The 21,381-nt window shown below is 43.1% G+C and overlaps 1 protein-coding gene across 1 annotated transcript in view; it reads right to left on the minus strand.

The window, feature by feature from the left end:
- Positions 1 to 21,381, minus strand: part of LOC124795926 (fibulin-2-like) — a 115,647-nt gene that overhangs the window by 28,380 nt on the left and 65,886 nt on the right. Inside the window, exon 6 of the mRNA XM_047260007.1 lies at positions 18,906 to 19,052. Within this exon, the coding sequence (XP_047115963.1) occupies positions 18,906 to 19,052 (147 nt within the window). The remainder of the gene's footprint in view (positions 1 to 18,905; positions 19,053 to 21,381) is intronic.

Genomic DNA, 21,381 nt, shown 5'->3' on the forward strand with positions numbered 1-21,381 from the left:
CAGATTCAGAAGGATGTAGGATGCAGTAGTTACTGGGAGATGAAGAAGCTTGCACAGGATAAAGTAGCATGGAGAGCTGCATCAAACCAGTCTCAGGACTGAAGACCACAACAACAACAACATGGATGAAGGCAACAGCCAGATTCCAAATTTATAGATTTCCGGAAAGTGTTTGACACGGTGCCCCACTACAGATTGTTAATGAAGGAACGACCATATAGAATAAGTTCACAAATATCTGAGTAGCTAGAAGACTTCTTATGTAATAAAACCCAGCTTTTTGTCCTCGACGGCGAATGTTTAGCAGCGACAAGAGTAACGTCAGCAGTAGCTTCAGGGAAGTGTGATAGGACCGCTACTGTTCTCTAGATACGTAAATGATTTCGCGGGCAGTGTGGGCAGCAATCTGCGGTTGTCTGTTGATGATGCCATGATGTGCGGTAAGGTGTCGAAGTTGAGTGACTGTAGGAAGATCCAAGAAGACTTAAACAAAATCTGTAATTGGTGTGATGAATGGCAGCTACCTCTAAATGTGGAAAAATGTAAGTTAACGCGGATGAGTAGGAAAAACAAACCTGTAATATTCGGATACAGTATTGCTAGTGTCCTGCTTGACACAGCTAAGTCGTTTAATTACCTGGGCGTAAAGTTGCAAAGCGATATGAGGTGGAACGAGCACTGTGAGAACTGTGGTAGGGAAGGCGAATGGTCGACTTCGGTTTATTGAGAGAATTTTAGGGAAGAGTGCATATAGGACACTGATGCTAGAGTGTTTGGGATCCGCATCAGGTCGGATTGAAGGAAGACATCGAAGCAATTCAGAGGCAGGCTTTTAAATGTGTGACTGGTAGGTTCGAATAACACGTAAGTGTTAAGGAGATGCTTCAGGAACTCAAATGGAAATCCCTGGAGAGAAAGCAACGTTTTTTTCGACGAACACTGTTGAGGAAATTTAGAGAACTGGCATTTGAAGCTGACTGCCGAAAGATTCTTCTACCGTTTATATACATTGGGCATAAGGACCAAGAAGACAAGATACGAGAAATTAGGGCTTATACGGAGGCCTGTAGATGGTCGTTTTTCCCTCGCTATGTTTGTCAGTGGAACGGGAGAGGAAATGACCGGTTATGGTGCAGCATACCCTCCACCAAGTACCGTACGGTGGCTTGTGCAGTATCTATATAGTTGTAGATGTAGATGCAGACATGTAATTGATATCCTGTATACTGGCATTGGGGTGGATCAGGGCCCACAGACGTTCTGTGTTGTATAAGGGATAGATCTGGTGTTGTGGATGATCACAGGAGAACCTCAACATCACACAGACAGTTCATAGAGGCACAAATCGAGTGTGGTTGGACATTGCCCTGTTGAAAAATGGCACCACAATACAGTCGCAACAGGGGTAACACATGAGGACGCTGGATGTCCGTGACCTACTGTTGTACTGTCAGAGTTCAAGCCTACGCATTGGGCGGTAATTCGTAGTCTGGTTGCTGTTAGTCTCTGACGAATAGTGCACGATGACAGAGAATGTTGCAAAAAGTATGTTACCTGTTCTCAGACGGCAGGCAGAGATGTGAGGGTGTTACACTGTGCTTGGTGCACAATATTGGCAATAACCTTTGTGGTGGTGAGACGTGGTCGACCGCAACGTAGACGGCAATTATGCTTGCCCTCACGTTCCCAAGCAGTCCAACATCGGGGAACTGACACATCAGAATGCCCAAAACTTTGGATATTGCACGATTTGACCAGCAAGCGACATGGAGACCACAATGAGGCCCTTTCCAACCTCTGTCAACTGCTGACAACGCTTTCTCATACGAGTACTTGGCATGTCCATGCCCTTCACAGTGATCAGTCAACATCCGACGTTGTTCACGCCGGTTATATTACATATCCTACAGGAACTAGTAACAACGCTGAACACGAACAACACATAGCGTACGGATCTCCGTGTCGGCACGTTCACAGGAGCCCAGTCCGTCAGTTCACCTGATGATGGCGACATGTGTGATCGCCGAAATATTGCGCCCGTTGGACACTGTAGACCGGCAGTACACCCGCGGATATTTTGATTATCAAATACGCCGGAAGAAACTCAAGAATCACAACACTAATACATTCCATTCTACCTGTCGCAGAAATTTACAGCCCTAATCATTTCTATACGCCCGAGTGCTGTAGAAGCGAACGAGGTAACGTTGACATCGGCAAGTTTTCCGTGTGCTTCAGACAATCGTGGAGACGAATGAAAACATTTACACGAAGTATCGCACACTTAAAAAGTCAGAACGCACTGAAATGAGTGCAAAAACTGTTTTTAGTGTAGAGATACTATGGCTTAGTGACCCAAAACAGCGCTCGGCCAATAAGAAAAAGAAAAAAAAAACACAAACCCAGTTATGGAACGTAGACCAATACACAAATCAAATGTGGAAAACTGAAGGCGAGCGAGAGTGGGTCCGTGGGTCCGTATAGTAATGGAACAAGCCAGTGAAACATCAAAAATTTCCTTAACGGTGACATACAAGGTGTCTGGGTAAGAGTGTGCAACAATTTAACGGGACATAGAGGATGCTCCCCCTTGAACAATTTGAGGTAGGGAACCTGGGGTAGGAGAAGCCAGCTTAGGGAGATAATAGGAATAAAATGACATTACTGTGTACTTTTCTGTTTATATTATTTACCTGCAAATACCATCACTGATGCAATGAACGTACCATTTGTACTGTATCTTACAAAATGTGCTGAAACCTACGGCTATCAACCACAATGCAAGTATGACATTGGCGAACAAGATTTTGACGAACCTGACAAATATATCTGGTGTGTTTCGAATCACATCACAGGCAGCTTCAATTCTGGCAACTAATTCCATCTTCGTATCCACTGGGGTATCGTAGACAAGTGGCTTTAAATGTCCCCATATGAAATAATCAAGGGAATTCAGGTCAGATGACCTTGCAGGCCATGGAATAGAAACTCCCTTTCCACTCCAGCGACCAGGAAATACTGTACCGGTGCCGCTACATCTCTCCATCGTATTATATTGTACGTCTCTCAATAGCAATCAGTGATGAACGGGTCTGTCGTTTATTCATAGCACTTTCTGTCTTGACACGATGTAAATAGAATACAACAGAGCCGCCTTATGGACAAGAAAAGTAAACAAAACCTGCCTCATGACTTCCCGGTAATTAGGCTCGTTCTCCTTGTTTCCTCGCAGGAAGTAAAGAAATGGCTCAAATGGCTCTGAGCACTATGGGACTTAACATCTGAGGTCATCAGTCCCCTAGAACTTAGAACTACTTAAACCTAACTAACCTAAAGACATCACACACATCCATGCCCGAGGCAGGATTCGAACCTGCGACCGTAGCGGTCGCGCGGTTCTAGACTGAAGCGCCTTTAACCGCGTGGCCACACTGGCCGGCAGGAAGTAAAGAATGTACATGTAAATATATAGCACAGTACGAGTGAACTTGTACGCATGTTAGTTGTAAAACAGTTGGAAAACAGTAATGCTACACAAAGCGATAGACAAGTATACTTCCTTATGTCCTTAAGCTGCCTTTTCCGACACCAGGTTCCCTGCCTCGAATTGTTCAGTGGAGCATCCTGTGTCCTGCTACATTTCTAACGCCCTGTATAGGCATCTATGGTCCGGATGTGGATGTAATTCTGAATTACTATCGTAATTCTCATGCACCTGTCGTAACTGACGAGCAAAATGATGGTAAACTATTTTGCTCGACAAACCTATTAGTATTTCCTGAAATTCCGGGACCTTAGGCACACAGCTAAACTACTCCACATATCTAAACTGTGGAGCGTGGCGACTGACTGTACGAACCACGAGCGTTGCTTGCAGACGATCAAACCTCGGCACTCAAATAAAACAGACGACTATTCACAGATGCTGTACAACTTATAGCCTACCTAACTGAGTTCATCTTTACTGCTTTGGGAGCGCTGCTCATACCCGTTAGATTTCCAGGCACCGAGTTCCAACTGACGAAGACGCACCATTCAAGTTCTCATACGGTCTTTTAACAAAAACAGTAATTTTGTAGGAAATTACTAACTTATTAATGAAATAGTATGACGATGTGGGAAAAGTACGGAAACATTTCCTGTATACTACCCTAAGATTCCGACTTAAACCGACCTTACCTCATTGAGTTTCCTTACAACATATATGAAGGGCTTATTTCAATAGTGGTATAAGTCCATTACCTCCACTTTTCTGCCTAAAATGCTTCTGCAATTAATGTTCCAAACAAACAGAAATAAAGGTTCGTCTCTAGCAAGAAGCCATATGCTTGAATATTTCTGGAATCTCAATTGCAGATTTTTCAGCACTCATTTAACTTTAGGACTCTGTATCTCACAATGAACAAAAATGGACTTGTATCACTACTGAAATAAGCCCTTCATATGCCCTATACGTTATGATGTATTCATAAACAAAACGAACTAGGGTTACAACCCTGTATTCCTGCACAGATATTTTTAATTAACAATTGTTTGATTTTTTTATATGCACCCTTACGCAGTTTCTTAAAAAAATACAGACAATAAAGAGTAAAAGATGTACTTAAAACGCCAAGGTAAGGTTGCCTTCTTATCCAGGCAATAAAGAAAGGTGGCCATGTACAAACACGTAAACGTGTAATAGTAAATTACCCTCATCGAATTTACTTATACACTCATGCATAATCATCATCATCATTTAAGACTGATTATGCCTTTCAGCGTTCAGTCTGGAGCATAGCCCCCCTTATACAGTTCTTCCATGATCCCCTTTTCAGTGCTAACATTGGTGCCTCTTCTGATGTTAAACCTATTACTTCAAAATCATTCTTAACCGAATCCAGGTACCTTCTCCTCGGTCTGCCCCGACTCCTCCTACCCTCTACTGCTGAATCCATAAGTCTCTTGGGTAACCTTTCTTCTCCCATGCGCGTAACATGACCCCACCATCTAAGCCTGTTCGCCCTGACTGCTACATCTATAGAGTTAATTCCCAGTTTTTCTTTGATTTCCTCATTGTGGACACCCCCCTGCCATTGTTCCCATCTACTAGTACCTGCAATCATCCTAGCTACTTTCATATCCGTAACCTCAACCTTGTTGATAAGGTAACCTGAATCCACCCAGCTTTCGCTCCCATACAACAAAGTTGGTCGAAAGATTGAACGGTGCACAGATAACTTAGTCTTGGTGCTGACTTCCTTCTTGCAGAAGAGAGTAGATCGTAGCTGAGCACTCACTGCATTAGCTTTGCTACACCTCGCTTCCAGTTCTTTCACTATGTTGCCATCCTGTGAGAATATGCATCCTAAGTACTTGAAACCGTCCACCTGTTCTAACTTTGTTCCTCCTATTTGGCACTCAATCCGTTTATATTTCTTTCCCACTGACAATACTTTCGTTTTGGAGATGCTAATCTTCATACCATAGTCCTTACATTTCTGATCTAGCTCTGAAATATTACTTTGCAAACTTTCAATCGAATCTGCCATCACAACTAAGTCATCCGCATATGCGAGACTGCTTATTTTGTGTTCACATATCTTAATCTCACCCAGCCAGTCTATTGTTTTCAACATATGATCCATAAATAATATGAACAACAGTGGAGACAGGTTGCATCCTTGTCTTACCCCTGAAACTACTCTGAACCATGAACTCAATTTACCGTCATGCATAAAATGTAAATAATTTTGTTGCTAACACGATGGTATAGGGTTGCCTTAGCAAATGTGGGCTTATCATTGGGCTGTCGCAGTTTTGAGTTGCAATAACTCAGTACGAGAGCGTGGTGTGTCAGAGAAACACTGAATATACAAACCCACATGCGATAGAGAAAGACGCAGACTAACAGCTGCGTGTGTGACAGTTGCCGAGTAAAAGAGACTGGACATGCTCACTTCTCTGTGTAACTGAAATCCAAAACAATGGGGGGTAAAATCTCGCACAGTTTCCTTGCAAGCGCTACTGCAGCGCTCCCAAGCGACTGGCTTGTACATACGAACGCACTGTGCATTGTAAATATGGAATGTAGAGATATCCTCAAAACGCAAATCTGCACTCAGTGCTTGGCGTTTCGAAGCATGAAATAACTTCCACTCAATGAAATGCACGATATAGTAATAATAAGGAATATTCACTTATCGTCCGGAGTTTACCTATTTACGTATAAAATAGGATTAATAAATGAAGAAAATAAATCAACATTTTAAAATATGTTTAACACATTTTTTGTAACAGAAACAATGTGATTTATTGTACAATTTGAAACACAAAGATTTCAGATACTAGTAGTTATTCAGAATCTGATGCATCAAAAGTTGAAATATTGAAATCAGATTCTGAGGGATTGTTGTCATTACTATCCCTGTCCATAGCCCATAAAATTTCGTGAACTTGTAAGAGTGTTGCGACGCTGAAGATTGGCTTTATATAGCCATTACGTACTTCCCACAAGATTCAGGCTGTAGTTTTACACAAAAAGAGTCCGCAGCATTAAGCCACATAGAACATAGGCTACATAAACTGTGCTTATTTCTTTTTTTATTTTTTGTTTTAACGTTTTCCAACGTGGTGGAATTATATTTGAATTGAAGCGTTTTATTTTTTTCATAAATTGTTCACTATCTTTTTTGGCTGCATAATTCGTTTGGAAAATACGAGACCTTACATCATTAATATCTTTGCACTGCTTTATGCCATACGTAAGAGCAGTAAACTCTGGAACTACATCAGTTTTTTCGTCAACGAAAACGTGGGCCTCATCTGTTAATGACGCGAAGGTTTTTTTTTTTCTAAATTTCGACTTTTGCAAAAATTTAAAACGATCTGACTTTTCCATTACTGCAGAAAACAGCGATGTAATCGGCGTTTTTCAAATGCGTACAATGCTGGAAAACATAATGAGGATCCCAAATTCAATGCTAATTTTGTGCAGTTGATACAGTTAAGGTCTTTATTGCTTTTTGTCTTAGTTGCTGAAGCTGCCTACCAAATTTCAGATTCAGGGACTTTATGAAAATTAAACAGCCAAATTATTATATCTTCAGTACCAGAGGCATCAACTACAATTACTGAAGTTGGTGGCACTTTGCTAGCATGAAACATAATTCACGTATCCGCTTTCTCACGTTGACATTCATAAACAATTTCTTTTGCTTCCACGACATGAGTTTCATTTATTTGATAAGAGTAGCACAGAATTTCATCAGTTATAAGGACATCTTTATTTTGCGTTACTGATGCCAAATGGTCATTCTCCCCATAATCGGCTAAGAACTGTACCAAAGCCTCCTTAAAGGATAATTCTTGACATTCCCAAAAAATCAGTAGGTCTGGGTTGTAGAGGTCCTTTAACTATGTCGGGAATATCAAACACTTGTCGATTTTGATGTTCAATATCTTTGATAGAAGGCGCTAAATAGCGATCAAATATAATATGTGTCTTTGCAGCATTACTTGAACATCGTTTTATGAGGTTATGATCAGCTGCTTTAATGAAAGTTTGTGGTAAGGAGGATCCGATCTGCTATAAGTACGGGGGCGTTCCATAAGTAATGCAACACATTTTTTTCTCGTCCTATTTTTGTTGAAGAAATGCAGAATTTGTTGTGGGGCGTCGTAGAATATTCCCCGCGTCAGCCGCTATAGATTCACGAGGCTCCGATAGGTGGCAGCGCCAATACGTAGCCTTGAGAACGGCGTCTGCAAAGGAGGTGCGTCCCAAGCAGACAGCTGTCATTGAGTTTCTTTTGGCGGAAAACCAGAGTATCGCAGATGTTTATAGGTGCTTGCAGAGTGTCTACGGAGAGCTGGCAATGAACGAAAGCACGGTGAGTCGTTGGGCGAGGCTTCTGTCATCACTGTGCGGACCTGTCCGATCTCCTTCGTACCGGCGGCCGCACACAGCTGTGACTTGTGCAATGATGGAACGTGCGGACACTCTCATTCGACGTGATCGACGGATCACAGTCAAACACCTCGCTGCTCAACTTTCAGTTCTCCACGACAACACATGGTTTCACACGAGACGAGCTCACAAAACTTCATTGGAATGTTTTTCCTAATCCACCCTACAGCCTGGATTTCGTACATTCCGACCTCCGTCTTTTTGGCCCAATGAAGGATGAACTCCGGGGAAAGCATACGTGGATGATGGGGACGTTATTGATGCAGCAAGACTTTGGCTACAACGTCGACCAGTAGAGTATTACCATGCGGGTATACCATACAGTAGGTGGCGTAAGGCTGTCACAACGAACGGAGTTTATGTTGAATAATAGGGGTTTGAAGCCAGAATAGTGGGGAATAATTTGCTGTACTGGAATTCCGAGTAAAACTGGCCTTCTGTCAGAAAAAAATACTGCATCACTTATTGAACGCTCCTCAAGATTCATCTACTATTTCAACGTTGATTTTTGTTATCTGAACCATGTTGTCTTGAGATTTGACTGTCTTGGCTGATATGGATTTGTCTGTCTTCAACATTTCAACGGTTAATTGCGAGTAGCCAACCACAGTCGTTCCATTTTTAGTACTGCGCGTTTATCTTTATTCACCTGAACTCAGGAGGTGCCCTGTGACGCGAAATTAAGATTTAAGAATATCGGCTTCTGTAATCTTCCAATAACAGAACTGCATCCAGAAAGAAAACTTAACTTTTGTTGACTGATTTGAAAGTAAGCGGGAAATCAGTAACATCGGATGATGCTCCTTTACGTGTAGAAATGTTAAACAAGACATTTATATCGATACTATCATCAAATGTACTGATGGCGCTTTTAATTGTTTAATACTGTGAAGACTTGCTTCATCTTTCTTGTTCTAATTTTTGCAAAGATTATGATGTATCATCTTGTGAGAAACCAAGATGATCATTGATAGCAGTCAATATTTTCGTTTTCGTACTATGGCTGAAAGCCCATCTTTGACGCACAGATATGGAGCCCGCGGTACGCCTATTATCTGAGCATGGATCTGCGTTTTTGGCGTGATTATAAGCTCCATATATACAATACACAATCATTTCGCGGTGAGTTTATATGCACAAGCCAGCCGCTTGGCTGAGCTGCAACAGCGGTTGCAAGAAAAACTGTGCACGTTTTAGCGGCGCACTACCTTGGACTCTAGTTACACGGAATGACCGTAACAAACATAATTGTTCCTCTGCTGCTTTATCCATCGGACAGATTTGTACATTCAATGGTTTCCCACCGCACCACGCTTTCGTATTCAGTTATTGCATCTTAAAACAGCGAAAACCCTAAGATATACCCATTTTTGCTAAGTCAACCCTATACCATCGTGTTGAAAATAAAATTATTTACATTTTATGTACGATAGTATAAGGACATTCGATGAGGGTAATTTACTACTACACGCTTACCGGTTTGTATCTGGCAACCTTCCATTATTGCCCGTAAAAAGATTGGCAACCTTATCTCGGCGTTCTATTTATATCTACTCTTGATTGATGGTAATTGTTTTAAAAAACTGCATAAGGGTAGGTATCCAAAAAAATCAACTAAACAATTTTAATTAAAAATATCTGTGTAGGGATGCGGGGTGGCAACCATAGCAAATGTTGTTTATTTATACATTATGATCTATAAAATACATATTTTATGAGGAAACTAGATGAGGGAAGGTCGGTTTAAGTCGAGATCTTTGATTATATTTACGTACCACCGTTAACTATTTAGTATGTCTCGTCCATCTTCAAACCACACATAAAATTAAATTTATGTGTTACTTTGGGCGTCAAAGGAAGGTAGGAAGATTTTTCTGTTTAGCAAAAGTGACAAAAAGCAGATTTCAGAGTACTTGATGGCTCAACACAAAAGTTTTGTCTCAAGTACAGATAGTGTTGAGGATCAGTGGACAAAGTTCAAAACCATCGTACAATATGCGTTAGATGAGTATGTGCCGAGCAAGATCGTAAGAGATGGAAAAGAGCCACAGTGGTACAACAACCGAGTTAGAAAACTGCTGCAGAAGCAAAGGGAACTTCACAGCAAACATAAACATAGCCAAAGCCTTGCAGACAAACAAAAATTACGCGAAGCGAAAGGTAGTGTGAGGAGGGCTATGCGAGAGGCGTGCAATGAATTCGAAAGTAAAGTTCTATGTACTGACTTGGCAGAAAATCCTAAAAAATTTTGGTGTTATGTCAAAGCGGTAGGTGGATCAAAACAAAATGTCCAGACACTCTGTGACCAAAATGGTACTGAAACAGATGATGACAGACTAAAAGCCGAAATACTAAATGTCTTTTTCCAAAGCTGTTTCACAGAGGAAGACTGCACTGTAGTTCCTTCTCTAGATTGTCGCACAGTTGACAAAATGGTAGATATCGAAATAGACGACAGAGGGATAGAGAAACAATTAAAATCGCTCAAAAGAGGAAAGGCCGCTGGACCTGATGGGATACCAGTTCGATTTTACACAGAGAACGCGAAGGAACTTGCCCCCCTTCTTGCAGCGGTGTACCGTAGGTCTCTAGAAGAGGGTAGCGTTCCAAAGGATTGGAAAAGGGCACAGGTCATCCCCGTTTTCAAGAAGGGACGTCGAACAGATGTGCAGAACTATAGACCTATATCTCTAACGTCTATCAGTTGTAGAATTTTGGAACACGTATTATGTTCGAGTATAATGATTTTTCTGGAGACTAGAAATCTACTATGTAGGAATCAGCATGGATTTCGAAAAAGACGATCGTGTGAAACCCAGCTCGCGCTATTCGTCCACGAGACTCAGAGGGCCATAGACATGGGTTCCCAGGTAGATGCCGTCTTTCTTGACTTCCGCAAGGCGTTCAATACAGTTCCCCACAGTCGTTTCATGAACAAAGTAAGAGCATATGGACTATCAGACCAATTGTGTGATTGGATTGAATAGTTCCTAGATAACAGAACGCAGCATATCATTCTCAATGGAGAGAAGTCCTCCGAAGTAAGAGTGATGTCAGGTGTGCCGCAGGGGAGTGTCATAGGACCGTTGCTATTCACAATATACATAAATGACCTTGTGGATGACATCGGAAGCTCACAGAGGCTTTTTGCGGATGATGCTGTGGTATATCGAGAGGTTGTAACAATGGAATGCAAGAGGATCTGCAGCGAATTGACGCATGATGCAGGGAATGGCAATTGAATCTTAATGTAGACAAGTGTAATGTGCTCCGAATACATAGAAAGAGAGACCATTTATCATTTAGCTACAATATAGTAGGTCAGCAACTGGAAGCAGTTAATTCCATAAATTATGTGGAAGTACGCATTAGGAGTGATTTGAAATGGAATGAAGTTGATCGTCGGTAAGCAGATGCCAGACTGAGATTCATTGGAAGAATCCTAAGGAAATGCAATCCGAAAACAAAGGAAGTAGGATACAGTACGCTTGCTCGCCCACTGCTTGAATAATGCTCAGCAGTGTGGGATTCGTACCAGATGGGTTGATGGAGGAGATAGAGAAGATCCAACGGAGAGCAGCGCGCTTCGTTACAGGATCATTTAATAATCGCGAAAGCGTTACGGAGATGATAGATAAACTCCAGTGGAAGACTCTGCAGGAGAGACGCTCAGTAGCTGGGTACGGGTTTTTGTTGAAATTTCAAGAACATACCTTCACCGAGGAGTCAAGCAGTATATTGTTCCCTGCTACGTATATCTCGCGAATAGAATATGAGGATAAAATCAGAGAGATTAGAGCCCACACAGAGGCATACCGACAATCCTTCTTTCCACGAACAATACGAGACTGGAATAGAAGGGAGAACCGATAGAGGTGCTCTAGGTACCCTCCGCCACACACCGTCAGGTGGCTTGCGGAGTATGGATGTAGATGTACATGTAGAAAGGCTTCCTATGCTGTAATTACCCTGATTAGTTATTAAATTTCGCCACGCCGCCAGGTGAGTGTAGTATCACAATCTTAGAAGCGGAACTGAAACTGCTAGTATTTCTTTAATTTATACTTTGCAGATAAGCTGATGCGAAATGGCAAAAGGAAAAAAAGAAAAAGTGAATCAGTTGCAAAATAAATGATTCTCGTAGGGTCAGATATATGGTATAGAAAATTAAAAATAACTTTTGACGAAATTAAAAGTGAAGGCGCCAACATTAAGAGTGCTAAAGGGACGTCACCGTTAGAGGTAGAGGACCGAGAGGCTGGCAGGGAAGAGTACACTGAGGGCCTCTACGAGTGTCTGATGACGAAGAAATGAAACCATAGAAGGTGCAGTCTTTGAGTCAGAGACGGAAAAAGCCTTGGAAGACTTGCGAACAGACAAGACAGAAGTAATAAATAACAATGCTGTGGAATTTCTGAAATCATTGGGAGAAGGTAATATTTGTGAAACTGGAGACATACCATCGGAGTTTCGGAAGAATGTAATCCACACAATCCTTAAGATATCAAAGCCAGCTAAATCTGTAATCGCACGCCTAGCTAAACGGCTCAGGTATACAAGTTATTGACAAGAACCATACGCAGAAGAATGGGATAGAAAACTGACGATCTGATAGATGACCAGTAAAGGTACCAGAGAAACAGTTCTGACGTTGTACTTGATAATGGACTCGAGACTTGGAAGAAATGAAGACATCTTAAAAAGACTTGTGAAAAAAAAGTTGGATAACGTAAAATGCTGCAAGATATTTTAGATCCTCAGAAAAATATTTATAAGCTATAAGGAAGAACGGGAAATACACGTGATGTATAGGAATCAAGAGGGCAAAATGTGGTGTCACCGCCAGACACCACACTTGCTAGGTGGTAGCTTAAATCGGCCGCGGTCCATGTAGTACATGTCGGACCCGCGTGTCGCCACTGTAATCGCAGACCTAGCGCCACCACCAAGGCAGGTCTCGTGATACGAGAGTGGACTCGCCCCAGTTGTACGAGAACCTAGCTACCGCCCAGTTGTACGAAGCCTTTCTCTCTCATTAGCCGAGAGACAGAATAGCCATCAGCTAAGTTAATGGCAACGAACTAGCAAGGCGCCATTTGTATCAGTGCCTATAGTTTACGAGTATTCAAGAGAGATGTATTCCAAAGAACAATTAAAAGATAAGTAATAAGCATCTACATACTTTTCTTCTTATTCATTTATAAGTTCTCATGTTCCAGACTTCACGCCCGTCTGCTTTATGCCGTGCGTGCACTATCGGCTACAGCGTTAGTCTAGAGTTCATTTTCAGCAATTAACTTCACGGTGTCGGCACAGCTACCGACACAACACAAAACATGAGTGGAAGAGCAAGAGCGGAGCGCTCAGATTAAAAAAGGCATAAATCAGGGGTGCGGTCTTTCTCTTCTACTGTCAATCTGTAAATTGAAAAGAAAAGATGGAATGAAAGAAATATTCAAAAGACCAAACATTTAAATGTGGGGCCTATAAATACCATGAAGGCATCCATTCTTTATTTTCCCGTCCTCGATTATTTGTTGGATATAATCCAATCTGTGTCTTCCCCTACGGTATTTAACGTCTACAGCTATTTCTAGTACTTTCTTAACACGTCCTATCCTCATATCCCTTGCAGTACGAAGAAAACGAAGAATCGCTGCTGGGGGTAGAATGATTTCCTCCCAGTACTTTTTAATTCAGTTTATTAGTCAGTGCGATAAGTCAGAGGGTTCTCCACATTAATTTGAATGTTATGCAAGTTATAAATTTGCTGTAAACGTAGATTCAGTTAAAGCACATTGTAAAATTTCTAGTTTTAGGAGGCGTAATATTCAAACCCACTTCATAACTTAGTTGATACTGCGTTACGTGGTGTCTGACGTAAGAACTGGAGTCAGGTACAGACGGCAAACGGTGTAGTGAGGACCGATTCCGTGAGACATTGCTCCAATTTAGTAGTCGGATATCTGATTGGCTTCCACGACAGATGATGTAGTTATTACCTTTCGGGAAGGGCGCCAAATCTCTACTTTTAATTTATTAATATTTTAAAAGCATAACCTAGATTTAGTTGACAATCATACTTGTTATCCACTCAGTTTTCATTTTAAAAATCACCTTTAGTAACATTAGAATGACGATAAACATGTGAAGCACTTCGTGCGTCAACGGCTTCCACCAAAATAGGTAAGTGATTCGTGTTGACCGATACAGTTGGGCGCCGGCCACTGTGGCCGTGCGGTTCTAGCGGCTTCAGTCCGGAACCGCGCTGCTGCTACTGTCCCAGGTTCGAATCCTGCCTCGGGCATGGAAGTGTGTGATGTCCTTAGGTTAGTTAGGTTTAAGTAGTTCTAGGGGACTGATGACCTCAGATGTTAAGTCCCATAGTGCTTAGAGCTATTTGAACCATTTGATCCAGTTGGTAAGGAGGGGCCATACGGTACAGCTCGATTTAGAAGCAACCCGATTAGGATCTGAGATGCGCGCCGTACATAATGATCTTAAGTTATCCGGACTGTGCTAGCATGGGAGGGAGTAGAGTGTAGATCGTGTATGTAATTTCTACACGATATATATTCAGTATAACAGAACTATAAGTGTTACGTACATGAACTGTGAAATTTGTGGACTTGTAGACATACGTTTGTGATATATCTTGTTACCACTATAACGCTTTAGCTCCTCTGCGTGTGATGAAGGTGTTAAAAAGCTATTGGCCTTCCACTTAACTTTGGATACTTATTTAGTAACGTAGTGGGTCTTAGCCAACTTACTAGTAAATTTCAGAGCATCACATCGCGAGAAACGCATTAGCGACCCGACTGCTACTTCTGCGCAGAAACAAGAACTTCTTTAGAAGACGTCAGGTGGGTGGACAGTTACAGAATCTCAGTGTTCTCCTTTCATGCGGCAGAGAGCAAATAGGCTCCTCACGTGTCTTACATTTCCAGTACAAATGGATGCTATCTGTGCTATCTGTGGTAACACACATGAAGTAATGAATATGTACAGCGCATGTTGCACTGCACACTTACAGTCGTCATATTCAGTCGCCACAAGCATTAATTCTGTCATCTAATTCATTTTATCGCCGTAAACTGATGTAGATGGACGCTTGACACAAATTTAGTGAATCCTATCGTTATGAGGCCGTATCAAATTCTTGTCGGGTTCCCAGCCGGATGAAACTGTCATCTGAGCACAATATTTCAGCGGTCCACCTGGCTGCCATCATCAGGTGAGAAAAGCTACGCTGCTCTCACCGATAACTGATTCAACTCGTTTTTTTTCCTTCATCGAGTTCCGATTCCCCCTGAAGGGGGCGGGCTGGCAGCAGCTTACTACGCCAGCTCTTCAGCCTACAGAATTTGTTTTAAAAAGATGAAGATAATAAAAAATAACAGTTGGGGATAAAATCGGTGACAAAGGTAAAATAGCAGAAAATTCTGGAACTTAAAACATAAAATACAGGGTTCATGGTGCTAAGAAAATACACAGGAAGCAGAAAAATAACAGACAATTAAAAAACACGGCGACAGTCTGGTTTCTGTTCGCAAGAGATATAAAATGCACACCCAGAGACAGCATGAGTTCTGTTCGCAACACTGTGGAAAGACGCACAACACCGAACACTCACTTAAACACTGCACTAAAAAGTTGGTACAACTATGACATACCACAGCTGAGAGCAGGTGGGGGGGAAACTGGACAGACGATGGGAAAATAAAAAAGGGGGAGAAGGAGAGGAAAAGTGGAGGGGGGAGGGGGGAAAGGAGCCAGTGGAGAATGAGGGCCCATAAGAGGGGTGTGGGGTGCTGAGCAGACGTGCCATGGAGTGGGAAAGGCAAAGGGGGGGGGGAGAAGGGAGATATGGAGAGGTTGGGCGGGGAGAAAACACAGGATGGAAGGGGGGAGGAAGAGGGAGCCCAGGGAGAGGACAGAGGAAAGGAGGGGGGTGAGGATCAGAGTTGATAGGAGGGATAAATGGACGGAGAGAAGGCATCATCCGGCAGGGGGAGTTGATGGAAGCCACCTTGGGAAAGGAGATGTAGGGTGTAGAGATGGAGGGTAGGGGGGATACAACAGTGAAGACGTGGGGCGGGGATGGAAGAGGAGAGGAGCAACCAGGGGATGAGGGGGTTCAAGGTGGCGGGAGGTGTAGAGGATGTGGATATGTTCGAGGAATAGGAGCAAATGGGGGAAAGGAATGAGATCATAGAGAATCCGCGTGGGGGACGGGAGGCATATACGGAAGGCGAGGTGGAGTGCATGAGATTCCACTCGCAAGTGATCGCACCTCTTTATATGCATCGGAAGTTCAACAGCGCATGCGCTAGATACAGTGCGCACGCGCGCAATCATTCCTGTTGCCCCCTGGCGCAAAAAGAGTTGCTGCACCTCCGGTGGTGAACACTGTTGAAGACGATATATCGGTACAAATGATTATTCGTAGCCGGCCGAGTTAGATACCGTTGTTTCTTCATATAGGATAAAACAGGATTCCACGTTTTACATAGCGGGTATCCATTATCACTATTAATGATATTATTTGCTAGTCTGATTTCGACAGAGTCTTTTAAAACACAATCCCAGTACCGCGAAGCATTGGCAACGACTTGTGTCTCATTGCATAGCATCCTGTGTCCCTCTGTAAGGAAATGCTCAGCCACCGCAGATTTATCTGGTTGTAATAATCGCGTATGGCGATGATGTTCAATACACCTGTCGTTGACGGTACGAATTCGTTGACGGTACGAATAGTTTGGCCAATGTAAATTTTCCTGCATTGAGAATTTATCACAGGAGCTGCAACATCTTAAGGACGAATTCAATAATGACGGCTATACGGACAGACAAATTCGACGTGCTTTTGAGTTTGGACCCCTACCTGAACCTTCTAAAGACACCTTTAGGTACGTGGCTTTTCTTCTGTTTGCTGAGAACGTGTCAGCCAAGATAGGTAGATTTTTGAAGAAATATGAGATCAGATGTGTTTTTCGTCCGCCAGCTAAGATTCCAGCACTTCTTGGCTCTGTTACAGATGATTTAGGTTTGAGGGAATCTGGCGTTTACAAAATACCGTGTGATTGCGGGAAAATTTACATTGCTCAAACTATTCGTACCGTCAACGACAGGTGTATTGAACATCATCGCCATACGCGATTATTACAGCCAGATAAATCTGCCGTGGCTGAGCATTTTGTTACAGAGGGACACAGGATGCTATACATTGAGACACAAGTCGTTGCAAATGCTTCGCAGTACCGGGATTGTGTCAAGAATCTGTCGAAATCAGACTAGCAGATAATATCATTAATCGTGATAATGGATACCCGCTAACTAAAACGTGGAATCCTGTTTTATCGGATAAGAAGAAACAACGGCATCTGAATCGGCCGGCTATGAATAATCATTTGTAACGATATGCCGTTTTCAGCAGTATTCATCACCGGAGGCGCTGTAACTCTTTTTGCGCCAGGGGGCAGCACGAATGATTGAGCGCATGCGCACTGTATCTACCGCATGCGCTGTTGTACTTCCGATGCATATAAAGGTGCAGTCATTTGCGAGTGGAACACAACCGCCACTGCCTCCTGAAACTCCTGTCCGTTTGGACGTGGGGTCTGCATCCTTCCACCATCCTTCACACCTACAAATCCTTGATCCGCCCCATCCTCTGTTGTGCTAGCGTAGCTTGGATTTCCGCCCCTCCCTAGTTCTTTACAGCCCTCCAAATCCTCGGACGCCATGCGCTCTGCCTCGCCTTCTGCATTCGCCTTCCGCCCCCCACGCGCACCCTCTACGACCTCATCCCCTTCCCCCACCTTCTGCTTTTCCTTGAACGTATCCCCTGGTGTCTCCCTTCCTCTCCACCCCCAACCAGTTGCCGCGCCTTTACCGTTGTGTCCCACCCTCTCTCCATCTCCACACCCTCCATCTCCTTTCCCAACGCAATTTCCACCGTCTACCCCTCCCGGATGATGAGCTTCGCCCTGACATCTACCCTTCCTACCAACTCTAACCCCATCTTCCTGCCTCCTCCTCAGGGCTCCCTCTCCTCCCCCTCTCTCCTCCTGAGCGGCTTCCCCCTCTTACTGCCCCTCCCTCTCTTGTGCCCCGTTTCAGTATCTCTGCACTCCCTCCTGTCGTGTCTTCCATCTTCATCTCCCACCCCAAGTGTCTCCTGCGCCTTAGTGTACCTGCTGACGCCCCTACTCTCTTCATCCCACCGCTTCCCCTGCTGCCCCTTGCTCTCCCCTCCTTTTCCATCCTTTCTGACCTTTTCCTCGGCAGGTCCCACCTGGCAGTTTTGTTCTTCGTCGTGTGTGCTACAAGTGGGTTTTAAGTGTGTTGTTCTGGAGTGTTTTTAATACTGTGGCCGACTTTTAACCTGTGTATGTCGATTCAGTGTCTTCTCTGTGTTTTAAGAATCGCCAACTATGTTTTTTGACATTCTGGTGACTTTTTTAACTGTCCGCCATGAACGTCTCCATGTCAGTCTATTTTTACCTCCATTTTCTCCCTTTACTCTGTTTTATGTTCCCCCTTTTTATCGCCTTATGTATGTAACATTTTATTCTTATTTTAGTTGCCATGTAACTCGGCTGAAGAGCGGCTGATTGTGCCGCTGACAGCCCTCCCCTGCCCATTTGGGGCAGGGGAATTAAATCACAATAAAGAAAAAAAAAACGAGTGGAAGCAGTTATCGGTGACAGCAGCGTAGCTTTTCTCACCTGATGATCGTGGCCAGGTGGACCGCTGAAATATTGTGCTCAGATGACAGTTTGATCCAGCTGGAAACTCGACAAGAATCTGATATACTAATGCGCCAGGAAAGTCTACATAGGTACGATATGAGGCCATACTTTCGAGCACGTACCACTGTGTAAACGTGCCTATCAAGTATGTATGGAATGAATCGCTATGCCGGAATCACTACATTGTGAAAGATACTCACCCAGTTTGCAGGCGCCGTCGCTGTCCCGGAAGAAGCCTGCTTTGCAGGCACAGGTTTCCAGCACGGAGCAAGTCTCCCCGAAGCCACACTGCGTGTCGTCGGAGCAGGTCGTATTGCCGCACGTCGAATTGCCGCACTGGATCACGTCTGTAAATATGTTGTCAGTGAAAAGCGTGGAAAGCGTACATTATGAATCCGCTACACTTCAAAAGGAGGTACTGTTTACAAAATGTTATGAAAAGAGAGACATAATAGTACGTGTTCCTTATAAAAATTCACTATGACTCAATGACAAAGACTTCACTGTACTGTAGAAAGCTGACCTCCTGTGGCTATTCAGTTATCTGTGGCATTTTCCATATTCTATGGTTTTAAAAAGCAAAAGCGATGTACATCTCACTTTTGCACTTCTTTCTATCGTAGATTCCAGACGAGAAGGTTCTGTATATTTTGTTATCATAGCTACTAATGAAAAAAAAACTAAATGCTTAGACAACGCATTATACTTTATTAAATGTATTGTACTTAGCACCATGCTCAAATCATCCAAAACTTGTATTTTCACCCTGTAGCGTTTCACCGTTTCAAATTTCAGTGTCCATCAATAGAGCCTGCAGTTGATGACGTTATCGACGTCCGTTTAGTTTATTATTATCATCCAAATTTTTATTTGCATTGAAAACTAACAGAAACTTTTCTGCTCTCCAACAAAGACTTATGTGCCTGATGATTCTGTTTCATTAACAGGTATTTAACCAGTTCATGGTACCAGACGAAGAAAAAGAATTTCATTTCTTATTGTCGTCAGTGTGATGCGACCTTATTTCGTGAACATTTTACTTCTGGTTCTAAAAACATTCAAAAGCCCAAACCGGTCGGAACAAGGCAGCATTACATCAGGAACTACGTTTGTTTCAAGACAGTAGGCATTGATTTAAATCAATGAGACAAATTGAAAATTTGCGCTGGACAGGGATTCGAACCAAGGTTTGCTGCTTACAAACCAGATGCATTGACCACTACATCATGCAGACACATTGGTCAAATGGTGCAAATGGCTCTGAGCACTATGCGACTTAACATCAGTCCCCTAGAACTTAGAACTACTTAAACCTAACTAACCTAAGGACATCACACACATCCATGCCCGAGGCAGGATTCGAACCTGCGACCGTAGCAGTCGCGACACATTCGTCAGCACACCTGCGCGGACTACCCTAGCACGCCTCTCGTTAGCCCGAAATTTATACCACACACTACTAATGTAGGCCGGCCGGAGTGGCCGAGCGGTTCTAGGCGCTACAGTCTGGAGCCGTGCGACCGTTACGGTCGCAGGTTCGAATCCTGCCTAGGGCAAGGATGTTTGTGATGTCCTTAGGTTAGTTAGGTTTAAGTAGTTTAAGTAGTTTAAGTAGTTTAAGTAGTTCTAAGTTCTAGGGGACTCATGACCTCAGAAGTTAAGTCCCATAGTGCTGAGAGCCATTTGAACAATTTTTTTGGACTGATGTAGTGAACCTGGTCATTAGCCTCATTACTCTCGGCATTTCGACAATCCCCGTAAGACTTCGAGCTTGGTGTGCATCTTCACTGGCCGTTTGTCTCGCTGATGTCATCACACTCTTTTTCCTACTCGATAGATAAACTTCAGTCAAAGTACGGAAGAACTTGCTAAACGATTTTGAAAGTATTCTTCAAAAAATTGAAGGTAGATAATAAACATGCTGGAAAGAAATACCCCAAATTAACAATGGAGTTAGACAAGCAGTTGATAGGTTGTGTGATTAGGTCAGTTGATGACTACCCGGTGGATAGTGTATGTACGATAGGGTGGTAGGTTAACAGAGTTTTCAAAACTAAACATCAGAATCCTCCGAAACAAAAGTTTTCGATTAATATGGTTCAAAATGGTTGAATTGGCTCTGAGCACTTTGGGACTTAACTTCTGAGGTCATCAGTCCCCTAGAACTTAGAGCTACTTAAACCTAACTAACCTAAGGACATCTCACACATCCATGCCCGAGGCAGGATTCGAACCTGCGATCCTAGCGGTCGCGCAGTTCCAGACTGTAGCGCCTAGAACCGCTCGGCCACCTCAGCCGGCTCGATTAATATGTTTATTAGTTTTGACTTAGGGCAATAGGTAAGCACCTATGAAGTGAAAAGCAATTGAAAAGTGTGTTACTACTTGACCACTGGAGACACGTTCATTGGCAGTTACTGTAGTCCTATCGAAATCAGCTGCTATTTGACAGCTAGCAGGGTGGAGCACTCCCACTAGCAATACACTGTATTGCCACTGTTCCTGCCGTAGCATTGTGCCTGTCAGTTGCCGGCTAGGAAACTTTTCCGGACGCCAAATTTCCACCTATTTTAAGAAACTAAACAAAACTCTGATCCTAATCTAAATTACGAACAGATTTAGAGACACTACAAAGAACTATATTATACGGATGTTTCAGACTTTTACGTGAACTTC

This window comes from Schistocerca piceifrons, chromosome 4, assembly GCF_021461385.2.
Source record: "Schistocerca piceifrons isolate TAMUIC-IGC-003096 chromosome 4, iqSchPice1.1, whole genome shotgun sequence".
Taxonomy (NCBI): domain Eukaryota; kingdom Metazoa; phylum Arthropoda; class Insecta; order Orthoptera; family Acrididae; genus Schistocerca; species Schistocerca piceifrons.